The sequence below is a fragment of the Amborella trichopoda genome, chromosome 1 (genome assembly GCF_054954075.1).
Source record: "Amborella trichopoda isolate Santa Cruz 75 chromosome 1, AtrichopodaSantaCruz75HAP2 v2.0, whole genome shotgun sequence".
Classification (NCBI taxonomy): Eukaryota; Viridiplantae; Streptophyta; class Magnoliopsida; order Amborellales; family Amborellaceae; genus Amborella; species Amborella trichopoda.
In genome coordinates this window covers 50597039-50618411 of record NC_142336.1, presented here as the reverse complement: position 1 = coordinate 50618411, position 21373 = coordinate 50597039, and the positions used below count along the sequence as shown (strand labels likewise).

Here is a 21373-nt window from a genome sequence, read left to right as displayed (position 1 = left end):
TTAAAGTGTCAAAAACATTGTAGATCGAGCAGATCTATAAAAACTTGAAAATCTTGAAAATTAATAGTTCAAAAATGCATTACAAGTTGAGGATAATTGGGCATCAAAACAACCTCTTCTAGTAAAATCTTTGAGATGCACCCTAATTTAATTGTTTAGAGCCCCACACTTGCATAAATTTTTTCCATAAAACAATGTCTTGATGAAAAAACTCCCGCCTAAATGCAACTTTAAAATAAAAATGATCTTTGGGGCTAAGGAATAGATTTGTGCCAAAATGGTCCAAAATGGGGGTTCAAATAACTAGAAGTGCATTATTAGTTAAAAAAAAGTACCTAGGATAAAGGCCCTCTCCCCATTGATTCACCCAAAAAAAACCAAAAAGAAAAATTGTTTCACGCAGACTGGACCGCATTTTTACAATCTGCGATCCAAAGGTATAAAGCATCTATCTTTAAGATTGATGCAAATAGGCGTTCAATCTAAAAACAAGGTGTTAACTTACAGTATAAATGCTTTTTTAATATAATTATTATTTCTAATTTTTTTTAAAAAAAATCATATTCATGATTTCCATGTTAAAGATTATATATTTTTTAAAATATTAAAATCAAATTATATTTCAAAAATATATTTATTACCAAACCCGCATTTATTGCCAAGACCATAGTAGTATGCAAAAGCATGTTTTGTACATAAAACCCGGGCGACTAGGAGTTTTGAGTGCGAACCAGCTTGGTCTTGAGCCACGTCAGCATTCGGGCCGTCTCGACAATTCTTTGAACTCTGATAACATTAAAAGGGCTACTAAAATAAAGGGTTTTGAGCAACAAATAATCTCAAAAAGATGATATCGTAGAGAGAATGAAAAGAGAGAGCCGCGACTTTTGTAAGCTTCACTTTCAATTTCGCATGCTTGATAAAAAATAAAAATTAAAAGCTTACATGATCATACTCATTCATATGTTGGCCTTCGCTGGTTTTGGACGAATCAGGGAAAGAAAAAACAAAAATAAAATAAAAAATCTAAACTCAAAATTGCCCATCCCTCATTAAGAAATTCACAAGAACATGATTCATATGGACTTCCATCATCTTGCCAAACATCATACAAGGAAGTCATCTTCTTCTTTGATTAATAAACTTACCAGACAGATACATAATTACTTACCCAAAAAACAAAACAGGTACATAACTAATGTTAACTTAAACCTTTGGTCCTCTCTTCCAAGTTCAAGTTATCCCACATTTAACCATGATAATTATCCTCCAAATCCTAAATAAATAGAGCTGTTTTCTCTTGAATAAAAGAAGGAACACATCATCACCTCTCAGACTCTGAATTATAACGAAAGCTCAGAATGTGAAGCATATAACTAAAATCTCTCCATGAATATCCCTGCCTATGAGTTTTCCACTTCCACCAATATCAAAAAGAAGGCCATAAAAGCCTTTCATGAGTTCTGAACTGCCGCCACATATTAGATTTGAAACCTCTTTCCTTTTCTGATTACATCACATGTAATACCTCTGAGAATCCTGCATCCTGGCCTCTGCCATAACAAAACTTCTCTCAAGTGAACTTCTAACTTAGCAATAAAGAGAAGGCAGTGGCTTTGGAAGAGAGAGAACAGTTTCATATGACATCCCATTCTCTTATAACGTGGGCTAATTAGCCATATAAGCTTGCACTAGCTTTGTCCAGGGGCTCCTTTCTTCTTATGATCTTTTGGTTTCTTCTCTTCCTTGGTGAACATTCTTGGGGCAATAGCCATGGCCATGAGCTCTTGGAAAAGCAGCTTACATGCATAGGGTATGTGCACCTAAAAAAGTAAACGACGGAAGTTACAAATAGGATCAGATTCATACTGTTTTAAAACAGATATGACAATATAAGGCCCATGATTGTGTCCACAAACACACACCAGAATGAACTGCACAGAGAACTCACTAGCATCTTAAGACAACACCGCACCTCTCTCTCTCTCTCTCTCTCTCTCTCTGAACTTGGGTGTTGTGGTCGTCAGCCCACCATTTTCATAATGGCTAAAAACAACTCTAAACCAAAAGAAAAGGACAGAAAATCAAGGGAAAAAGGGCAGGAAGATGAAATAAAACTGTGGCCAGATTTTTTTCTTTTGCCATAGACACATATCGACCAGTTCAACATGGACCCGGTCAATCCAATCCATTTTCTTATCTTGACTGTCCTAGAGTAGACCACCTGCTCGGACCAGGTTGGGCACCGGTTCATAGTCCAATCTGCAGGTCCAGTCCAGCCAGATCTTAACAACACTGCTGGCTTATCATTCCTTTACAAGGCAAAGACAGGTGATTGATAGTGTGAAGTCAAGGGGAGAGTTATTGGAACTAATATTTCCAGACTTCCTGGTGCCCTTGGAAGCTTACTCGCAATTACCAAGTCTTGCTACCAATAATGGAGCCCAACCTCCTTTTCCTTGTTTCTTTCTTGAACTGTGAATCTTCATTTTTGTTCATCCAAATTTCCTTTTTTTCGACAGTAAGTTGCTCATTGTGTTGGGAATCCGTCGAACACATTCACAAAAGCACATCAGAAATGCAGATTCTCTAGCCCAAAATCCACCACGTTGGGGTTCTTCTGTTCTTTATTAGTTTTTATACATAAGGGGTCACAGGAGGTGGGTTAAGAATTAAGAATGCTTTGTAATTCCAAGATGAAATGGGAGAGCTTCCACCAAAAGATCACAAACCAAGGAGAACATCCATACCAAAAACAATGAAATCAATCATCTATCAACAAAAGCAAGTACGCATAGAGAGGGAGAGAATTTCATACCTGAATAATGTCAGTCTTGTTCTTACAACCTCTGCACTCGAAAGAATTCTTCTTGAGGTTGGCTATCGCGATTAAGCCACATTGTTCACAAACATGGACCCTATAGGCATCACTTTGGTCAAAAAGCCTCTCCTTAAGGAAGTGAGCAGCCCCATGGGCTATCATGCAATCACGCTCCATCTCTCCAAAGCGAAGGCCTCCATCACGAGACCTTCCCTCAGCAGGCTGCCTCGTGAGGATCTGCACTGGCCCACGCCCACGAGAATGGATCTTGTCATCCACCATATGCTTCAATCTCTGGTAATATGTAGGGCCCAAGAATATCATGGCACTCAACCTCCTGCCTGTGTGACCATTGTACATGGTCTCAAAGCCACGCATTTGATACCCACATTTGTGAAGGGCTTTGCTGATATTGTCCACCTGCAATTTCAAAAAGGTTCAACTGCTTAGCATGGACCAGCATATTGCCTCAGTTATAACACACCATATTATGTTTATTTTCAGCAATAGCAAGGAAGCACAGATTTGTATTTTAGAATTCAGAGTTTTAACCAGTTCGAAGTTCGTTTTCTAGCAGATTCTAAAGGATTATAATTTGAGAATTTATCTCGTCGTAGTGGAAGTCCCCTAAATATGAAGGTAATAATTTTTAGCTAAATTTTCATTTTGATCAAAGTACATAGGTTTGAGTTGAGAGAATTTTACTCCAGTAGCATGGGCTCTAGCATCCTAAACTCTAATAAATCAAATCCAATCCACACCAGAATACAACTTTTAATTTGAATGTCTAACACCATGACTAGTTTATCCAGCCCAGCATTCAAGACAGCTCAAAACTCAAAACATTGCCCAAAATTATTGATGAGCAGCAGAAAAAGGAAGATTTTCAGAAGATACAAAAATTGGAAAGTGTTAGGAACACTCCCTCATGATTTTCTGGTTTTAAAATCATATGAATGAGAGAGAGAGAGATAGCTTACAGTGACATCAGTGAAAGGGGTAGCATCTCCTTCTTTCCCCATGTGAGCAGCTACCTTTCCCATGATACACTCAATCAGCTGCCCAATTGTCATTCGAGAGGGAATAGCATGTGGGTTTACGATGATATCAGGTGTAATGCCTTCCACTGTCCATGGCATGTCCTCCTGTGTGTATGTCATGCCCACAGTTCCCTTTTGACCATGTCTACTGCTAAATTTATCCCCTATCTGTGGTATGCGCACTGATCTCATTCTAACTTTCACAAACCTGAGGCCATCAGCATTGGTCGTCAATAAAACCTGCAGAGAGAAGCACAATGTTGAGTGAAAAGACCAGTGGAAGTAGCACTGCCAGGCACCAATACTACATGGAATTTCTATCTGACAAAACAGAAATGAAGGCTATCTCCACACCCATACATTTTATGGTCATATCCTAGCATTTCTATGTTCTAAAATTTCTATTTGAGATTCAGAAGTTGCAAGTTTGAAACAGTTTCTGTCCAAATTCTAAGACTAACTTGGGACGACAATTTTGATCTTCAAAAATAAAATATATGTAACATTTAAAAAGTAAATCACATCCAGGGTTCTGAAAGAACAAAATCTCTCTTACTAGATTGCCAACAAGGATATCAACTTATTACAACAACTCTGCAATTTTTATCGTTCTGCGCTTCAACAGATAAAAGGTACCTGATCCACCATCCCACTTTCACTGTGGCGCAAACTTGTGCTGTGATCACGCCTTGTGTACCTTGAAGCCTGCCCTTGCATTTCTTCCTGAGTAATTGGGGTCGTTTTCCCAATAATGACATCCTCACCAGAGACCCTTGTACCCTAAGCAATAGCAAACACATACCCTGATTCAACACACAGTTCGCAACTTCATAATGTATAAAAAAGAAAAGAAAATTAAAAGCGCAGTGATTTCAAATACTCACAGGTGGTGCAAGACCATCATCATCCAACTTATCATATGAACCATGCCGCATGCCCTGAAAACAAACCATCTATTTCGTGCATGTTTCTCATAAACACTAAAAGAATACAATTTATAAAAAAAACGTAAGGACAAACCATAGTGTTTTCCCGATTTGGACGACCAAAGTCTTCTTTCACAAGAGTTCCCATCTTCTTCTCTTCATCTCTAGAACATAAAAGAATAAATAAAAAAAGAAATTCATGAGGAACACTGGGTAAGGGATAGGGAACAGAGAAGCAAGACATACGATTAAAAGATATAAAACTTCTACCTGTATGAACGGAAAAATAATGATCGGAAAAATCCCCGATCTATTGAAGACTGATTCATGATAACAGAATCTTCTTGGTTGTATCCTGAATAACAGGAAATTGCAACAATTGCATTCTGCAAAATGCATGAATATAACAGAAAACAGCGTGATCAGAATTACTGTCATTATTAGACAGAAGATAGAACCAAACAAACGGTATGAAGTATCATACAATTCCAGCAGGCAGCTGCCTAAAGTGCAGGTGTTCCATTGCACGTGTTGTAACAAGAGGCTTCTGAGGATAGTAAAGAACATATGCCAAAGTATCCTGAACAAAGAGGAGGGATAAAACAAGAATAAATAACCATAGAGTGAAATTAATAGCAAATAAACTTTGCAATCTAACAAGAGGCCCACAAATAAAACAGAACAAAAAAAAGGAACGATTTGGCCGTCAGTTGCACACCATTCGAAGCTGGTAATTGGTCACATAAATGCCCATGGCTTGCTTCCCCATGGCAGACTGGTATGTGTTACGAGGAGACTGCACCGGAATGCACAACCAAGGTCAAACAATCAGGAAGTCTATTAAAAATTTAATAATTATTAATAGAAAAACTTGAGCACATGACTGACCTGGTTATGATCAGGAAATGGAATAATCGAGGCACAGACACCCAATATCAGAGATGGGTGAATTTCACAGTGAGTGTAAGTTTCAGAATATGCCTCTTCAGGGTTCAGCCTGGCACTCACAAGATCCTGCAATACAGATTTCATCGTTATGAGTGACTGTAGTTTGACATACACAGATCAGTAAGCTAATTTAGGAGCTAGCGGTGATGGATTTGACTTTTGGGATTCAAGCAGCCCCAATGGTCATTACACCCATACATCCCCCCTTCCTCTCTTTTTCTTTGGAATTTCTCTATATATAACTTGATAAACACGTTTTTACTCATCAAAAAAAAAAGACGACTTCGATTTCATATACTTATTATAATGGCATCATATATCCACTCTTATCTGTTTACATGCACACAAGCCTTATTCCTATGAAGTCTACCAAGCACCCAATATCATGTTCCTGGCCTGCAAAACAGCTCTACCAAAAATGCACACGCCGAAATTGCAACCTTCAAGAATGCCCAAAAATTCCCAACAAAAAAAATAATCATCACGAGTAACTCAATAGTCAATACATCATCAATCATGAACAATAGCAAAGGTCTATGTAACCCAGTTAAGGATCATCACAGTGCACTGGCAGTCCAAGCGTTCCATGTCTACTTTTTTCTATTTTATTGCAGGTGCTGGACAATTCACTGAAGTTGGAAGATAGAAATTAAGTGCGAGCACAATTTGGACAAAAGAATTTTCATGATTTTCTTTGTCCTCCCTTTAAAAATATTTCTCAATTTAAAAATCCTGAAAACCAACAGAAATTAATCTATGCACTTTCTTTTTACGAGTACGAATAGGAATGCAAAATCCAACACTTAGCAAGACAAAAGAATAAAGGAAATTTATTGGATAAGGCACAGATGGAAATCATCAGAAAGCATTTTAGCCTTGAGCTAAATACCTGAAAACATAAGAATCATGTTTTCCATCTCATTTCAAAGGTAGAGTAGAAGAATCTAATATATGCCTGAGCAAGAAAATGCAGGTCATGACCGATTCTAAACCACATGTTAATACATTTACAGCGTATAAATGATCAGCATACAGAATAAATGCACGGATGTATAGGCATCTCAGACCTTGTCCCAGAGCCTAGGGTTGCTATTAGAAAATCAATATTTGTAAACATTGTTGATATTCGGAGTTGGAAAAATGATCACATCATCAGGTTTTCTGATGTATTGTGTATTTTGTATAACCACATCTCTACAAGGTACGAGAAAGGAAATGCCCAGCTTACAGATATCGTCATTGAGATCATTGTCGTCTCTTCCTCCTCTGTGTCCACATACTCTATGAATCCTTTTGCTACAAGATCATGCCAACCTTCATCTGGGCTTTCCTATAACAAGAAGGAATCATTACAATTAAAAGCATTCCCTAATCACGCACTGCCCCTGCTGTACGACAATATTTCATTCGAGAAAGGTGTAATTTAACAAACCCTTTGTTGCAGTGCTCGAATATCTGACTTCTTTATCAGCAACCTTTGTTTTTCCACAATGAACAGAGGACGACTACACCGACCATAATCAGTATACAATCGCAGTTCTTTCAAACGAATGTCTCGTATAACACCAACTTCAGTATTAACATCAACCTGTATGAAATAAACAAACATAGGTCAAAAATCAAGGAATACCTAAAGAGAAAAAAAATTAAGGAAGATAAGCATGGTAGTAAAGAAAAATATGTCAAAACTTCCATAAAGTTAGGGATAGCTAAAAGTACATCCATCAAAGAGATATTGTGGATTTTGTCCTCAAAGCAATTCTAAGCTTGCTTCAATTTTTCCTTTTGTCTTTTTGTCTTTTCCCCTTTAGGAAAAAGTTTATATAGAGCCGAGGCTCTAAACAATCAAATTAGAACCCACCTAAAAAAATTCACTAGAAGAGGTCGCATCAAATTGATCATCTCAACATCAAGATGCATGGACATAAGAAAAAAATGGATTTCAAGTTTGGAAATAGTGCATCTTGTAACGCATTTTTGGACCGTCAATTTTCAAGTTTTCATACTATTTTTGAAGCTTTAAATTTTATCATTAAAGTTGAAAATATATTTTAAGGCTATCACAAAAATTTCTAATATTGAAACCATATTTCTCGACACTATTTAAAGGTGCACTCTACTTTGATCGTTTAAAGCCTCGGCTCCGTACAAACTGCACCTTTTTCTTTATGATAAGTAACTTAATGCAATTCAGTAGTTAACAAAGTCCAGAATCGTAGCACAGGGACAACTAGAGAAAATGAACCCCTTTTTTTAACTTTTTATTTTTTTAAGAAGGGATATATGGTTCTTAAAACTAAAATGTTCGAAGGGAACCAACCCGTAGATATAGTTGGAATCAATAAATGATAAGCACTCTCAACAAAATATTAACATAGCAAAGTACTACCTGTCTCCTCAACTGCCTTAGAGTTTTCACCAATAGCTCAGGGTTACGATGAATCCCCACCCAGCAACCATTGACAAAAATCTTTGTTGCTTGTGGAATAACAGCAGGTGATATTTCCTATAAAAAGCACATCAAAAATCCCAGGAAAAATTGTAAAGAACAAAATAAATAATAAAAACTAAGAATCCAAGGAGAGAGAGATATACAGTAATATAATATACAAACCTCAAAATTTTCAGTACTCCACTCTTCCAAAAATTCCAGAATAGGATTTGCAGCTGAACCCACCGTAATATATACCATCAGAGCCAAGTTTTTCACCAGTCCACAAGCCTTACATCAAAAACCAAAAATAGTTAAATTACAGCATACGACAAGCTCAGAAAACCCGACAAAAATGGAAACCTTAAATACTTGGAAGTATATGAACCCATTGAACATAGCCATAACCAAACAAAAAAAAAAATCCCTTGATTGCACTAGTGAAGAGAAATTACCTGCCCTTCCGGAGTTTCTGCAGGACACATCATGCCCCAATGTGAATTATGCAATTGTCGGGGCTTTGCCAACTTCCCTGAGTGTTCATGAAACTAATAAGCTCAAGCGGCTTGAACCAGACGCAGAAGTTCCAATTTCCATGAACAAAGGCGGCACAATTGCAACTATTAGCAAAACAATATGATTACAAGATTTTACCTTCACGCCCAATAGGAGAATTCAACCTCCGTAAGTGAGACAAAGTAGATGCAAATGTCAAGCGATTCAAGACCTGCATGTACAAATTCACAACCAATAAGGCTTTCTGGAAGCATGAAGATGAAATATATGGACAGCTTGTAAACTGAATCTGCCTAGACCCATAAATAGAAAGCAGGAAAAGAGGAATAAAACCTGTGAAACTCCAGCTCTTGTACCAGCTGCATTTGCTTGGCCCCAGTTTCCCGTAGCAAGAGAATATTTCAGACCACTTGTAATTGTTTTAGCTTTTATTGCAAACTGCAGGTTTACCTCCTTCCCATTATCAACACACTGTTCATGAAATCAAAGTAAGCCAATATATCACAATCAGATGATCATAAACAACTTAAACTTAAGTAAGCTGGATTAAGAATATAACAATACAAATACCTTCTGAACATACGATCGGACATCCCTTGTCAGCTTCCGAAACATCTGAATTTAAACAAAATAATGAATTACAAACAAAACCTCCCAAAAAAAAAATCCAATCTTTCAACCGATACTACAAGAGTTCAAAACTTCATATAAAACAAACCGTTCGGAACAGGCTTCCAAGCAAGGGACCAGCTAGGTCCAGTCTTTTATTCCCATAATGATCACGATCATCTTCAGGTCTTCGACCAAGTGCACATACGAGAAGCCGATGAATGATATATCTGGCAGACACAAACAGGAATAAGCACACCAGAGATGAAACTAAAACACATTGCAAACACAAAGAGGAGTGAAATACCTACCCAAAGTAATAAGCCTTCTTTGTCTCACAATATTCCCCCACCCCAACATGAGGTAACATTTCTTTTTGGAGAATTTCTTTAGCATACCTACAAATAAACCAAGGGTTAAGAAGCATGATGCCAAGCAAGGAAAAGAGATTGTAAGAAATTATTAAAAAAACAGAGAAAACATAAGAATACCAAACCAGAGGGTAATCACACACAACATCAGAAGAGAACCAGAAAACACTTACTTGATTCTCTTCTCCTTGGTAACACCAACAGTTGATCCTCGCTTTCCAATGTAGTCCAGTGCTACCTAAAGACCCATGTGGAAATATTAAATAACAGTAAAGTAGAAGCCCAACCATCCAATTACATGGAAATCCTATGAATAAAAACATATAAGGGGGATATACATCATCCCAATTTCCACCTAATTAAATTAGCCATAATTGTCCCACTTAGCAACAAGAAGTTTATCTTAGTATGTTAAGCCAATAAAAGCAATATGCAATAAAAAGCATATTATGTAGAATAACTGAATTCCAGATCCAAACCTGAAAGCCTATACAATGCCAAAAGGTTATACTTAACGAGGAAAAGAAAGAGCTTAGAATGTAACACGAATTCAAACCAGTAGTGACAATAAGAATCTAAACACCAACCAGTAAGTGAAGCACATGAATCATAATAAAAAAATTTCCCAACATAATCATAATAAAAATGTTCCCAACATAATAAGAAAGAAAATACCGAAGAGAACTCACAGAATAGAAACAGCCCCACTTAATGGAGTTTATATGAAGGTAAAACTCCCAAACTGAAAAGTCACAAGCTACCCATGCAAGAAAAGAGAGTTACAAGCGAAAGAACATAGTTGAATCTGACAACTCCAATTCCAAACAAAGCCTTTTATTCAAAGTAGACAAAACTCAGCTGACTGAATATTTAGCTTGATGTTGCATCAAGAAAATTCATCTGTTCAGCGCCATGGATTTTGTACAGGGGCCATACTTTGAAAAATCAGCAATATCTAGACCTCCAAAAACAAGTTAACCTAGCATTTTTGCTTTATATATATATATATATATATATATATATATATATATATATATTAGAGCTTTCCCAAAAGCTGTCTTATCCATTCTAAAAGGATGTCCAGAATTGAAAATTGCTCCACAAAGAGCTGTTCAGGAAATTGTAATCCATATTTTCAAGAAAGAGACTAGGCATAGAGTACCTGCTGATTTTGAATGACAAAAGCTTCTTCTAATGAAGGCCTCAATAGCTCCATCATCTGGGTATCAGAGAAATCGTAGCAAATATGCTCCAGAATATCTTTATCGGCAACAAACCCTAATGCTCGGAACACAATAATTATAGGAATTTCTGCCCGGATATAAGGGAGTGTAGCCCGTATATACTGTCCTGACGAGCCCTGCAGAAACAATAATTCCTCGACAATTATAATCATGGTACATTTTAATCATTCGTTGTCTATATAATACCATAATGATCAATCTATGCCTAAATTAATTAGTCAACAAGTGCACAGACCAGCATCGGTCTTATCGGCTCTGAGAAAAGTTGAAAAGAGTATCTTACCCCTTTTGAACTTGTTCGTGAAAGCATACGAACAAACATGCTGCTAGGTGGCTTGTTTTGTGACTCTGCCATTGACCTTACTTCAGCAACATACGCGTATTTGTTGGGCTGCCTTTTCTTAAATACATACACATGGTTGGTGCTCATCTTTTCTTGAGCAATCAGGACTTTCTCACTCCCATTGATAATGAAATAACCACCTTGGTCGTATGGACATTCTCCAAGTTCTGTTAGATCTTTTTCTGAGTTCTGGAACAAAGTGCAGTAACTAGAACGCAACATGATGGGAACCTACAATGAAAAAACCCAAAACCTGATGGGAACCTACAATGGAAAAACCCAAAAGAAAAAGAAAAATGAAAGATAGGCATCTCACAATAATAGAAACAATTCACCTCCTTTTTTATTCATCAAAAATGGAAACATTAACATTTGAACACTGGCAAGAAACCCAACAAAAAATGGACTAGTGAACTCATAGCCAAGGTACTACCTTCCCAATAAAAACTTTCGTCAATTCTTGCTGCTCTGCGAGTTCTTCATGGTCATGTCCCTTCTTGATGACTCGTTTGGTGACATCAACATATAAAGGGGCTGAATAGGTCAAGTTTCTTAATCTTGCCGCCTTTGGGAATAAAGTGGCAGTTTCTCCATCTGATTCCGTCATCATAGGCTTACTCAAATAAATTTGGCCAAAACTGATCTTGTAGATGGTCTACACATCACCCCCACATAGTAACAATCCATAGTAGTTAGTAACCCAATTTGTTTAGTAACCCTTATAACCCACATTTGGTTTTTCTTCTTTAAATATGATAATCAGCAAACCCAATCAAGTTTGAATCACTTAGCAAGAGACGAAGAACCAAATTAAAAAAACCAATGTAGCTTTGTGAATGATAGAGAATGATATTTGATTTACATGACAAATAAATAGGATCATACGCCAACTTCCATCTCCCGGATTGTAGGTTCTAATTAACATTTGTATAATCATAAAACCACAGCGAAAAACTAAACATTGGGTAGAATCCCATTATGTAGTTTGAAAGCTCAAGCTCACCCGTCAAAAAAAATAACATCGAGACAACATTGGGTACAATCCGATTATGTAGTTTGAAACCCAAGCTCACCCATCAAAAAAAATTAACATGAAGACAGCTAAAGAACAACTGAAAAACACCAACCTCAACAAAATCAGCCTGTCTGCCAGGGTTATGCTGAGACTCTGGTCGAATTTCAATATCAGCAGATTCATCGACAATTTCCTGCATTGTATTCTGAATAAATTCATCAAAGGAATCAAGTTGTTGTCGAACAAGACCCTTCTCATCAAAATATGCACTGATAACTGCCCAGGCGTCTTCCTGTGTGATTTCCTCATCTTCATTGACATAGTCGTCATCCTCTCCTCCAGACATCTTTCCTCAAAAAACGATATGAAATTCCTTTGACAAATAACTTAATTTGAAGGGGCTTTCTCTGAAGAAACTCTGGTTTACCTGGAGTTTTGAATTTTGAATCAAAACCCCTGCATTTCAGGGATTGAATTTCAAAGAGATTTCAAGACCTTGAATTAAAAATCAGTTCACTTTTTACAATTATTTTCCCGATGGAATGCACCAAAACCACTTCTCTACATGGATATAATCTCCAAAATACAGATGATGCCCTAGTCCCTCAAATGACCTTAATGTAACACTGGAAAGTTGCAATTCGTTGGTATATCTCACACTGATCGTTTTAGAACTCTAGGTCACCTGAAATACAGTAATGGATTCCGGAAAACCCTTATCCTTCGGATAATCAAAGAGATTTCAAGACCTTGAATTAAAAATCAGTTCACTTTTTACAATTAGTGTCCCGATGGAATGCACCAAAACCACTTCTCTACATGGATATAATCTCCAAAATACAGATGATGCCCTAGTCCCTCAAATGACCTTAATGTAACACTGGAAAGTTGCAATTCGTTGGTATATCTCACACTGATCGTTTTAGAACTCTAGGTCACCTGAAATACAGTAATGGATTCCTGAAAACCCTTATCCTTCGGATAATCCAGACCCTACTTCTTAAACCGGTGCAGCACCAAAACTATAAAACACTGTAAAACCCAATCTAGAAGTTCTGTAATGGTGGATTCGAACGAAGTATCGATCTGAATTTCGTTTTTGTGAGGGTGCTCAAAAGCCGAAGTCTTCCATTTTGTGAAGCTTCTCAAAAGCCCTCGTACCTGAAGCACATTCTTCCTTTTATAGAGACGAGAACCGCCAAAACGGAGGGCGATCACGTAATTACTTCCCAACTTCTTTCTAAAGGTCCAAACTAGGTTTATGGTATAGTTAGCAAGTCGGCGGTTAAAACGCGAGTTCTAAAAAAATACGGCGTTTAAAAATGCGATATTGTGAAACGATCGACAAAAATACGCGTTTTTATCGCCTAAACTTTTAAAAGGCGTCTTATTTATCTTTATGAAAAAAGCGGTTTTTAACGAATATGTTACTTTAATGGGTTTTGTTAGGCTAGACTGGGTGTAAACCTCGCGTAATACATTACCGCTAATATCTATTGTTTCAAAAAGCGGATCGGTTGATCTGGATAAGGTACCATAAAAACTGATTCGGATATGTGAATCGGAGATTCGGATCGGGAATCGGTTGAATCGGTAAGATTAAAGTTTCAAAAAAATTCGAAAAAAATATTAAAATATATTATAAATATTGTTTTTTAGGAATCCAATAAAAAATGAGGGTACTACATTATTAACTTTTATTTTTTTAATCAATTTATGAATATTGAGATTCTCTTTCCCTGTATGAACTTATGTTGACCATTAAATTTACATCACACAAAATAAATCATAGAATTATCATGGATTAATTATATCATAGATTAATTATCTAATCATATATGGACTATAATAAAGAGTTGACTAAATCGATGAAAATTTGACCACTAAAATCTCGAATTGGCGAAAAACCCTAATCCGTTAAAAAAACTCAAATTATTACAACCTAACTAACTATAATATTATATACCAACAATATTTTATAATTATTTTATTATATAAATAATAACAAATCCAAAATATTTTATAATATCATCTAATTTAAAATGTATTATTGACAACTGTAAGAAAAATAGTATACAGCATGATTTATAATACAAAATTAATAAATAAAATAAAATATTTGGTTATCAATATAGAAATTATTAGAATGCGTACCAATTTTTTTAAATTTTTTAGGTTTCTAGAATAAATTAGTAAAAAAGATTGTTAGAAGAAAGAGAGATTTCAAATGGCCTCATTGTATGAATCCTATCTTTAAATTAATATTACTAATTTTATGTTAAAGACCATCAAGTTATAAAAATAAAAAATATAATTAGGCCATTTATTCCTAGGTTGTATTAAAAAATACCTTTTATTTTTTTGACAATAAATACTTATTATGTTATCTTTTTTTTTTTTTACAAGAAAAATATGATATTTGTTGATTATCTTCGTTTTTTTTTTTTACAAAAGAATAAGATGTTGTACTACATTTTTTTCTTGCTTGTTGTATTATTTTTTTATTTTTTATTACAAGAAAAATAAAAAAAAGATACTGCCAAAGTACATTTTATATTTTTATGCCTTTTGTTTTTTTTTTTTTGCAAGAAATACTTGTTATCTTTTTTATCTTTATCTTAAAAAGCCTTTTATTTTATATTTTTTCTATTTTTTTACAACAATATTTTCTGCCTTTGTTTTTTTTTCTGACAACAAATTGTATTTTTTTTACAAAAAAATAAAAAAATATTGTATTATTTTTTTTATCTTTATCTTAAAAAGCCTTTTATTTTATATTTTTTCTATTTTTTTACAACAGTATTTTCTGCCTTTGTTTATTTTTTTTTACAACAAATTTTTTTTTGTATTTTTTGGTTGTGCGCTAAGGGGTTCGAACTCAAAAAAATAAAAAATTTGTGGTGCAATAAGGGGTTCAAACTCAAAATATTTGTTGGTGTTCACTGTGGGGGTTCGAACTCAAGTCATACACCCAAAAATCAATGTTGTCAACCAACATGGCCCTATCACTACATGTGATTTTATTAGCATCTATAATAATATATATTCAATCATCTTGCTTTAATGATTTTTTGTGGGAATTATCCCACATTGAAGGATGAGTATTGCTTTGGTCTCTATAAAGTCATGTGTAATAGAAATTTTATTATGTGTATAGAAACGTGTGGGAGGCATACATGAGGTGAGCATGCGTGCACGTGCGTGTTGCACAGGAACCGGGCTGAACCGGCGGTTCTGTTCTAGAACCGGGCGGTTCCCGATTTTCTGCTAAACAATGCTCTTAAGTATAAGTAAGACGTGAAATATGTTTAAAGCTGTTTTTTCATGTATATGTTTAAAGGTTGTCCCGTTTGGATACCCAAAAATATATTACTGACGTAATACATTATTTATGAGTATATGTTTAAAAGGTTTTTCTGTCTGGATACCTGGAAATATATTGTTTGTAAAAAATATGAAAATATCCACACATAGCCAAACAATAGCTATGTATATCTGAGGTTGCATCTAAAGACCACCCAAAAAGTAATATGAAAAATGCATTACCAACGTTTTAGCAGCACTTGTCTATAAACTATCATTTTTTTTTTTTGGGGTCACAAAATTCTATTGAAATGCGGAATTAAAGTAAACGTCACATCATTCTAAAAATATTTTATAATAATAACATCTTCATCATTCAAAAAATATTTTCTAATAATAACATCATCACCATTCCAAAAAAAATTTCTAATAATAACTTGTATCATTTTAAAGTCATTATCACACAATTTCTTACTTATTTTGCATGCATTTGGTACTTACATGGAATCACATGTCTTCTAACATGATTAGCCTTTAGTTTCAACATAATAAGTTATTGGAATAATATATTTTTATTGTGATAAGCCTTATTTTTATTTATTTTTTTATATAAGTTTTTCAAATGTCTATCTATATAATTTCAAATAAACAATAAATTTATGATACCAAATTAAAAATGTTTATGGTACAAGTTAAAAAATGGTAAAAAGTTTGATTAGTAAACTAGAAAGTTCGGTATTTGCAATAGAAATTTTTTAGATATTGGAGGAAACTAAATAATTATCTTATTTCAATTGAGCTTTTACTGATATTTTATGAGGATTATGTTGAGTGAAATTTTTTATTATAATTGAGCTTTTATTGATATCTTATGAGGATTATGTTGGGTGAAATTTTTTATTATAATTATGTTGTATAATTTACTATGTTGGGTGAAGTTTTTTATTATAATTGTGCTATGTGAATATGCTAAGGATAATGAATATACTAAGAAGGAGGGAATGGAAAAAGCACAGATGAGAGAGTTAGATATGGTATGGAGAATGGATATCCTAAAAAGAGACTGAATAAAAAAAGTACATATGAGAGAGAGTGAAGGGTTTGAAAAAAAGAAAAAAATCCAAATCAACAGAAAAAGTACAGATAAGAGAATTAGATATGCTTAGGAGAATGGATATTTTAAAGACATAGGGAAAATATAAAAAGTACATAAGAGAGAGTAAAGGGCTTAAAAAAAAGAAATAAATCCAGATGAGATGAAGGGGCTTAAAAATAAAAGAACTTAAAAAATATATATATGAGAAAAAGGGGATTCAAGAGAGAGACATGAAAAGAAGGGGCTTCAAGAGAGAAGAAACACCTTATGTAAACCAATTATTAAGGTTTGAGAGAGAGAGCACCTATGCAAACCGATAGGGAAAGAGCATTTATGCAAAACCGAATAGTCGAGTTGGAATTTTATTAAGCTACATCTTTCACCGCAAGTAATGTGTTTCATGTGAAGATTTATAAAGATTACTCGTTAAGCCCTATTTAGATTTTTCACTTTTCATCTCGAGTAATGTGTTTCATGATTTTTTGGATAATCTCTTTTCATTTTTTTTCTATAAAGTGTACTCAAATAGTGAAAATGTCATATTTCATCATAATCGATTGTCATATAATAGATTTCCAGGTACCAAGCGACCCTAAAGTGCTCGATATTTTTTGACACTAAAATACCCTTGAATTATAATACAAATTTTTCAAATAAGAGCAATTTTTTTTTTTTGTCATTTTGAAAGGTAGAATGGAAATTTTTATTAGAAAATAGTGACCTTCTATTAGTAGTTAAAAGCAAATAATGCATATTGTGGGTGATGTCACATACCATGTTGATGATGTGATTGTCCACTATTGTTAATAAATGTTTTTTTTTCTATTAAAAATTTCTAGTTTACCCTTGACTAATTACTTAAAATACTCCTAAACAAAAATTACTATACTATAGGATAAAATATCTAAGTGTCTAAAAATGTTGAGCACTTTAAGAGTCTCTTAGCAAAAACCATATTTAAAACGTGGCTTATTGATCTTTATGGAAAAAAAACAATCCAAAAAAACTTTTCTTTTTTTACCTTTTTTTTTTTTGAATGTAACTGTTATTTTCATACTTTCTAAAAAGTGTATTATTTAAAAAATAATTCCCTAAAAAAGAAGTTTTTATCCCAAATGTATTGTTAGATTTTATTATCTTGGAGTTTATGATCAAATCTATTGAATCAAATTAGAATACGATACCATAAAAACCATTGAATAAAAAATCCCTAACTTTTGACTTGACAAAATTCCGCTAAAAAATCTATCGAAATTAGGGCTCAACAACCTAGATTATCAAAATTTATACAAAATCTTAAATCCCTAAAACAAAAACTTAAAAAAAAAAAAAACGGATTAGAATCAATCCCCAAACCTAATTCATGACTCAAAATTTTGGATTATTTCTATCTCACTCTGCTTAATGTTTGTTCTTTGCATTCTGCTTAATGTTCGTCTTTTGTTCTCTTTGTTTCTTCTTGGTCTGCTCCTTGTCTTTTATTGCTAACCAAGAAAGAAAGGTGTATATATAACTTCCCATCGAGTTATAAGGGGACGTGTTGGAAAGATAACTGGATATAGTTAACTAAATTCTACTTATGTCACATTGCCTTTCTCCTTTTTTTTTATGTATTATGTATTAAGTATGTGTAATTTTTGTTAAAGCATTTAATGAGAAAATTCATGTGGTATATTTAGCAACTTGTATTTTTTTATTTAATTATATTTTAATTTATACTTAATTTTATTTTAAACATATCTATTTTTTTCACTCTGCTTTTTTGAACCTAGTCTGATATATTTGCGATATATTTACGTAAAGTATTTCTACCGATCCATATTTTTTACCCGATTTTTACATCTGACTTTTTTAAATAAAAACAATTTATTTTCGTTTTATGATGAGCCGATATATTGATCTTCCTTGACTTGCAAACTATGATTTTCAATTTTGCTAGTTACCTACGTAATTTATACTTACGGTTAATTATTATTTTATTTTATTTCTTTGTATTTTATATTATTCACTAATGTAAATGAAACTAGTTTTAGTATAGTAGTAAATATACTATTTACACATAAGTAAATATTATTCTAGAAATTAAAAAATTTCAAACGCCAAAAAGAAAAACAAAGAAGGAATTATATTTTATTTTTGTAATTATCGATATAAATATTAATGTTTTCTTTTTTATATAATAATATATTATTAAACTATATAATATATATTTTTGGTTAACTATTTTTCTGTTTTATATTTTTTATATTTTCACTTGTATATTTTATAAAATAATTAAAAATTTTAACTATATGATTAAATATATATTTTTTGTAAATAAATATTATATTAAAAACTTAGAAAAAAATACAAAAATATGCCATGATCCATATAACAAATAAATCACAATAAGATATGCAATTAAAATTGATAATAGTGTTAGTATTGCTTATTTTTCTGCCTTTCATAGTAGCAAAGACCTTTTCCTTTTTTTTTTTTTTTTTTTTCTTTTTTCCTTTTGTTCAATTTAGGTTTGGATTTTGGAAATTGCATAAAAGTATAGATAGAAAATATAAATAAAAAAATAGAAATGAATAAAAAAACTCGAGAAGAAATTATATTTTTCATTTACTAGTTTTAATTATTAAAAGGTAACTTGCATTTTGAGGTAATTATTTTTCTAAATATAATTGTTTTCTAGGTAATTTATATTCTTACAAATTGTGTTTACGGTTAATTATCATTATGTTTGTGATGTTTCTGTATTTACAAATAGATTTACTAATTTAAATTAAATTATCGTTACTTGTATTAGTAAATATATTATTTACTTATGAGTAAGTATTAAAAGAAAAATAGAGAAGGAATAATAATTTTATTATTTTCTTTTACCAATATAAGTATTTCAAGTATAAAATAATTAATATTACATGCCTTCTATTATTTCAATATTATATATACCATAATTTTGAACATTATTGCTATTTTTATTACTATAAATCATTGTAAAAAGTAATTATAATAATTTAAAAATTATTGGTAAATTACATTGTAATAACATATTTAGTTCTATATGTATTTATATAGTTGTCATTATAATATTAAAATAGATTAATAATATTTAGTTAAATTCTAGAAGTGCTCCACAATAATCATATTCACTACTAATAAAACTATAGGTAATGTTGTTATATAAATGAAGTATTATATTAATTTTATTATGATAAAATTGTAATAAAAATGTTTCAATATTTTTTTTTTTACTATCTAAGTATAATTATTGTTATTTGGGTAAACCTTACAACAACTAGCCAGCTATAATGAATAGTATATAGGTAGAATGAGAGCCAATAGATCTTCATCATGCGGTTCAGAATGCACATCACTATTTTAATTTTAATTTTTTTATATAAATCTGATTAATATGAAATTTTGGGTGTATATACCTAACACTATTACGCACCATATAAAAATATAAAAAAAGTATTTTCAATAATTTTAAATGACCAAATTACCCCATCATTTTTTAGGGGTATTTCAGTTATTCTATATTTTGGGAAATATTGCTTGCGCCCTAATTTTTAGTATATATGTATAAAATTTCATTATGATTCGATTTATAGAAAAATAATTACAGTTAAAACAGTGATATGCATTCTGAACCGCATGATGAAGATCTGACGGCTCCTATTCTACTTATATTACTATTCATTATAGCTGGTCAGCTATTGTTAGCTTTTTTTTATTATTATTCATATACATATACTCGTCACATTTATGATATCAATCAAAAATAAGAAAATGTACATGGAATACATAATTATGTTACTATTATTATTACTACTACATATTTATACTCATATTAATAATATCTGTTAGGTGAAATAATATATCCTTATAAATGCATAGGTTTGTAAAATTTACATAATGTGTAAATATTATTATAATTGTTTGTGTAATTAATTTAATAATTAGTACAATATAAGAATAATATTATTATATTCTTAATAATATGGATATCAATTATAGGATGAGTATTATAATAATGATGAATAATAAGTATTGATGGACCAAAACGATTAATTACAATCATACAAATACTAACTTATGAAACTATAAAAATTAAAAAACCTGCCATTCTTGATCAAGCAATTGATCCACGTTAAAGTTCTAGTAAAAATGATAAAGTCGCGGACACTCTGGCAAAAAGAGGGAGAGAGTACAGGCAACCATTACACTTTCTGAGACCGACTCAGTAACGTGGAGGAGCAGTTTTCTTTGTTTTCTCTTTTTTATTGGTTCCAGTTGTACTTGCATTTGTCCTTTCATTTTTATTTTTATATGCTTTTAAGTGTACAGTCCGCCTGTTCTACATGACTTCTATATTCAATTAATGTAGAAGTTTATATAAAGTTGCAAGCAAAGTGCCTTTCAAAAATCCAATAAAAATGAGTGTTTCGAAGTTGGGAAGCTTTTTTATTAATCATCTTTCTGTTAATCATCTTGACATCAAGATATATAAATATAAAAAGAAATAGGAATTTCAAATCCTAAAAATAGTACATCTTATAATATGTATTTCATGCGGCTATTTTCAAAATTTTGTAGTGTTTATAGATTTACCATTTTTAAAAATTTAAATTTTATAATTAAAGTTGAATATGGATTTTCAAGCCATCAGGTTTCTAACACTAAAACTACATGCGAGATGCTCCCTTGTACAATATACAG

At 32.6% G+C, this 21373-nt stretch overlaps 1 protein-coding gene across 2 annotated transcripts; it reads right to left on the bottom strand.

The window, feature by feature from the left end:
- Positions 1-1109: 1109 nt before the first annotated feature.
- NRPB2 (DNA-directed RNA polymerase family protein) lies at positions 1110-13026 on the bottom strand. Of its 2 annotated transcripts, none has more exons than XR_016058554.1 (25): positions 12377-13026; positions 11683-11904; positions 11190-11480; positions 10825-11022; positions 9836-9900; positions 9603-9689; positions 9401-9521; positions 9253-9297; positions 9016-9153; positions 8821-8893; positions 8622-8698; positions 8350-8457; positions 8125-8241; positions 7168-7323; positions 6964-7065; positions 5676-5801; positions 5506-5583; positions 5272-5367; positions 5058-5173; positions 4882-4951; positions 4746-4799; positions 4498-4664; positions 3802-4101; positions 2819-3241; positions 1110-1823 (listed from the first exon to the last, which is right to left on the bottom strand). XR_016058554.1 is itself a non-coding variant. In XM_006858976.4 (25 exons), the coding sequence occupies exons 1-25, from the start codon at positions 12608-12610 to the stop codon at positions 1692-1694; spliced, it is 3573 nt and encodes a 1190-aa protein (XP_006859038.1). In that variant the 5' UTR covers positions 12611-13026; the 3' UTR covers positions 1110-1691. The 2 variants fall into 2 exon arrangements, 1 of the variants encoding a protein (XP_006859038.1); XM_006858976.4 differs by having other exon boundaries at positions 4498-4641.
- Positions 13027-21373: the final 8347 nt, after the last annotated feature.